General features: G+C 47.5%; 1 protein-coding gene across 1 annotated transcript in view; it reads left to right on the top strand.

Annotated features, from left to right (window-relative positions):
- The window catches only part of Pkhd1 (PKHD1 ciliary IPT domain containing fibrocystin/polyductin), a 480,627-nt gene that overhangs the window by 47,675 nt on the left and 427,930 nt on the right, over positions 1-5,022 (top strand). Inside the window, exons 22-23 of the mRNA XM_031366970.1 lie at positions 2,507-2,645; positions 4,116-4,243. Of these exons, the coding sequence (XP_031222830.1) occupies positions 2,507-2,645; positions 4,116-4,243 (267 nt within the window). The remainder of the gene's footprint in view (positions 1-2,506; positions 2,646-4,115; positions 4,244-5,022) is intronic.

Genomic DNA, 5,022 nt, shown 5'->3' with positions numbered 1-5,022 from the left:
CCGCCATCTTGGATACAATCGTCTAAGCGGCCGCAGCTGACGATTGTATCCAAGCAGCTCCCTACACTCTCCTCCTACTGATGATCAAATTGCAATCCTCTACTATACACATGCTGCCAGAACAATTGGACCCCTCCATGTGCGGTCCTTGGTTGGTGGTTGAGACCCTGGGAGCTCTGAGGGTACTAGTTAGTTCATATTGTTGTTCGTCCTAAGAGGCTGCAAACCCCTCAGCTCCATTGGTCCTTTCTCTAACTCCTTCACTGGGGACCCTGTACTCAGTTCAATGGATGGCTGTGAGCCTCTATATCTGTATTATTCAGGTACTGTCAGAGCCTCTCAGGAGATAGCTATATTTAGGCTGGCTTGCCCTTCCTTCGGTCTCTGCTCCATAGTTAATCTCTGCAACTCCTTCCTTGGGTATTTGATTCCCCTTTTTAAGAAGGAATATTTGCTGGTGTCTTAAAGCAACTGGGTGGAGGGCTTTTGTCATACCTAGTACTGTGCAGAGTTTTCAGAGGACCAAGCCAGTCAGTGTTTCACAATTTAAACATGATTGGGACGCTCTAGACTGGATAGCAGGTGACGTTTTGCTCCCTGCCCTCTCCACTGCATGTCACTCTGTCACTGGAAACCAGTGGTCTCCACCTATGGATAGTGACCACATCAAGGCCGCATATCAGAAATCCTGCTTAAAGAGTCATAACAGAAGCAAAATTACAGTTATGAAGTAGCAAATAATTTTATGGTGTGTGTGTGGGGGGAAGCACCACAACATGAGGAATTATATTGAAGGGTCGAGGCATTAGGAAGGGTGAGGACCACTGCTCTAAACCCTTGATGTTAAAGACCCAGTGCCCCTTCTCACTGCCCTTGCCTTTTTACCACACAAACTCTATAGATGTACAATCAACCAGGGGCAAGATAATGAGAATAGGGAGGAGGGCAGGGTGGGGACAAGAAAGAAGGCTGGGACTGGTGGAGCAGTTTGCATCCTTCCTTGTCAGGTAGCTCTGCTGGCACCCCGAGATTTTTAGTTAATGGCAATATACATTGCATAATTGATCTCAATTGTCTGGTCAATATAGTAATGTGCTCATATTACTCCGCTTAATAGCCTCTGTGGAAATTCTTTATATTCGGAGTGAGTGGTAGCTTCCTTCATCATTGCCACCACCACCACTACCACCACCCCCCTCCTCCTCCTCACTACCATCACCATCATCATTTCATGTAGTTCTCAAAAGCACTTGCGGCTGTCCTTTCCCTCTAATCTATGTATGAGGAAATCAGACTAAGAGGAGTTCTCCTCAAAGCCTTTCCCGCTCGACTTTCTCTCTGCCAGTGGACACAGATGTGGGCGAGAGAACTGAACCCAGAGTTTCCTGACAGTGTTTCCTCAGCAGGGCCGTAGTCACACTGAACACCTACTGTGTGCCAGTGTTGCAGCATGTGGTATCAGGCATGGTGGCATATGCCTTTAATCTCAGAGAGGTTGAGACGGGCAGATCTCTGTGAATTCAAGGCTGGCCACGATAAGTTCCAGGATATCCAGGGCTACGTAGTAAGACCCTGTCCCAAAAAACTCAAAGAAACAAATGAAGTGGGTGTGAACAAGGGAATGAATAAGACAAGTACATCAGTGCGCTTGAACTCTTTGTAATCTGAACTGTGAACTGTGAAAGCTGTCTTTTACCCAGTGCCCAGTGGGGAAGGCAAAGGCTATCAAAATAGTTTGTGGCCACTCAGGTCTTCAGTCTTTCCAAACTACTTGCCGTGAAGATTTTCCTCAGCCACATGTGCCATGGTCCTTGATTTAGAAACCTGAGCACTGAAGAGCCTGCCTTAACTAGCAGAGTGGGAAAAGCAGGATTTGAATTTGTGTGTTTGTGCGCACCCATCACTTCACGATATAAACCAACACCTGTGTAGCTCACTTAATACATCCCTCAGGGGCATGGCGTCCCTAGGGAAGATCATCTGTCTATTTGTCACTAAAATTTCCAAGGCCGTGGGAAGGAAGGGGTAGTCATTACCTGCATGGTAGAATGTAGGGGTGTTCTAATTTGGCTGTCAGGAGCTTTCTTTCTTTCTTTCTTTCTTTTTTTCAAGGCAGGATTTCTCTGTGTAGCCCTGGCTGTCCTGGAACTCACTCTGTAGACCAGGCTGGCCTCGAATTTAGAAATCGGCTCGCCTCTGCCTCCCAAGTGCTGGGATTAAAGGCATGCGCCACCACTGCCTGGCGCTTATTTTTATTTTATATTTTGATATGAAGTTGATCTTCATCTTCCTATATGATCTCTGCATTTCTCTCTTGGTCATAAGCTGAATGTAGTCCCCCTCACCTCCATGCACTTCTCTGACGGTCGTAGGTGGGGAGAGAGCTAGGCCTAGGCCTTATGCGTGCTTGGAGATCTGAGGGACACAACCATTTCCAGTCAGAATTCTCTACTTCCCGAGTCTCTATCTTGAACTCTCTGGTACTAATTGGATCCCTGGTTTCTAGTTTCTCAAGCCGACTCTGGAATAGCCCGCCCCGGTGGGAATATGGTCGAGTCAGTATCGGTGGTGGGAGCCCCTCCAGTCTACAGCATAGCCTTGTGGTTGGCAGGATGTGGCTCAGAGCTCCCTCTCATCACTGCATGGTAAGGAGTGTGTTTCCTGCACTGGTCCCTCTTCAGTAGCCACGTCTGGCTCTGTGCACATAGGTACAACGTCTCTCGGGGTGGGAAAACTCCCTAACTTACTGTTTAAGGCGCTGGTCTCCACTCAGGACTCAGGTGTGATGCATCAGACTCTGATAGAGATTTTGTTTACAGACAAATTGCTGGGACCTGGTAGATTTCCGGTAGGGTCTTCCGAAAAATTTGCATTTTTTAGTGACCTAGTGGTGTGATGATTTATCTGACCCAGAGCTGAGTATGCAAACCTATTTCTATTGAATTTGTTTTTACAATAGTTTAGTTTTTATGCTGATCAGAGTAAACGCTGTTTTCTGGTTACTCCCCTAATTGCAGTCCCACTGTATTTTGATCTTGTTGGAATTCTTTCAAAAAACAAAAAATAGGCATTTCTGAGAGTGCACCAGCAGATGGCAGTAGAGTACCACAGCCCTGCCTTCTCAAGCTGCTGTAGATGACAAAGCAGCAACCAAGGATCCACCTCTTTGAAGTTCCAGGACTACATTTGTGTTAGTCTTCTAATTTTCACTTAAAATTCAGCAGGATCATCAGAATCGAAATGCCCTGCCTTGGATACAGTACATACATGTGTGTGTGTGTATTTATACACACACACACACACACATATGTGTGCGCATGCATAGTTATTAACTATGAACTGATAAGAATCCATTTGTGTTACTGTGCGCAGGTTCACACTCAGAGTGTTCCTGATGACCTTCCACTCTGAGTTCTCCTCAAGTCCCTGGTCATCTCTGGAAGCCAGTGACCATGGTGGAAAAGAGGACAGTCTGTCTGGGACCTACCTTATAGAGAACGCCAATCCCATTCATGATCTAAAAGCCTGCTCAGGAGTCTAATGTTCTGAAGCCATGTCCCTGGGGACTAGGCTTCAACCCACGACTTTAGTGTTTGAGGGGACATCTACTCAGCTCAGGGGAGTGACTGGGCAGATTTCAGCTCAGGTCACTGCAATTATTTGGATATATTTGCTTGTCAAAAGCAGAGCTCTGTCAGCAGGGCAGTGTGTTTGCATATAGGAAGTTAGTGAGGAGGAGTAGATGCTTCAGGAGGGGGTAATGGCGGGAGTGGTAGCATTGATGGACCAGGGCACATTGACTCTGGTATGCAAATGAGGCTCTAGAAAGCCACTCCTTTTTGAACCAGAGGTGGAGTGGCAGGTGGGTGGAAGAGTTGCTTGTTGCTCTGGATCCCTGGGCTCACAAGATCAATATTGGTGGTATATTCTTAAAGGGCCAGATATCTATAGCACACGGGTCCTGCTGTGGTGGGAAGGGAGCATCCGGTGTCTGGGAACCGGAACTCATAGCTAGAATCATGAGTATGGAACAATCTTTGTAAAGAGCTGGATTTGGTCTGCATTCCACACCCTCAGGCTGTTGTGCCTAATGCTTAGCCTTTGATCCGCCACAGCTTTGTGCCCGCCCAGGGACCAGGAGAAGAATCCGAACTGGTTGAGGTGACAGCACAAAGACTCCAGAGGACAAGCCCACCTTTGGGAGGACACTTCTTCCTCCACCTCTCTGACACAATGATACCCGGTAAAGGGGTAATCGGGGTACATGTTTGTCACGCACATACTGGGGCACAAAAGGTAAACCTAGCCCGTGAGGCTGGCAGTTAGGATGCCAGGTCTGAAGTGGCTGTTCTAGCATTAAAGACCTGGGAAGAGACAAACAGTCTGTTCTGCACAGTCCTGACCTTTTAATTTTGTAGCTGGGGAAAGTGAGTGAGTTGGCTGTCTGAGGCCATGGAGACTCAGAAGTTTTTTCTTAGTTCTGGAGCCGGAAGACCCCTCATGAAGGTGTGTGTAGGACCTCCCCTGTCCCTGGTAGGGCCCCACCTGTCCCTGCTCTAGGGTATGGCGTGCTGGTTGACCCTTCCAACCCTGGCCGATGCTACCACTGCTTTAGCTGCTGCCTGCTTCCTTTACCTCAGAGCTTCCTCTGCCTGGGTCTTGGAAGGACATACAAGGTTTTATTACACAATTCATGATAAGCTTTGCTCTCAAACCGTATGTCTTCTACCACTTGAGAGGATAGTTGTTCTTTTGGCCTTCCGAATAATTAGGACCCTGTCATATTTTTGAGGTGTAGGTGAGGTGGGGGTAGGGTGGGGGGGAATTCAGCCAGCCACACTGAACCTTCCCTGAGGAGCCCCCTTCTCTCTAGACTTTTCTAGGCCAAAGCCCATTGCATCTAGGTCCTTCAGAGTTAAATGCAGCGGCATTGCCTTGTACTCCTGAGAATAGTAGTGGCCACTCAAGTTTGGAAGAGATTGAAACATAGCATGGTGTTATTTTTTGTTTGTTTGTTTTGTT

This window comes from Mastomys coucha, unplaced genomic scaffold (genome assembly GCF_008632895.1).
Source record: "Mastomys coucha isolate ucsf_1 unplaced genomic scaffold, UCSF_Mcou_1 pScaffold14, whole genome shotgun sequence".
In the NCBI taxonomy this organism is placed as follows: domain Eukaryota; kingdom Metazoa; phylum Chordata; class Mammalia; order Rodentia; family Muridae; genus Mastomys; species Mastomys coucha.
Note: the sequence above shows the minus strand (reverse complement) of the source record. Positions and strands in the feature narration are given on the sequence as shown.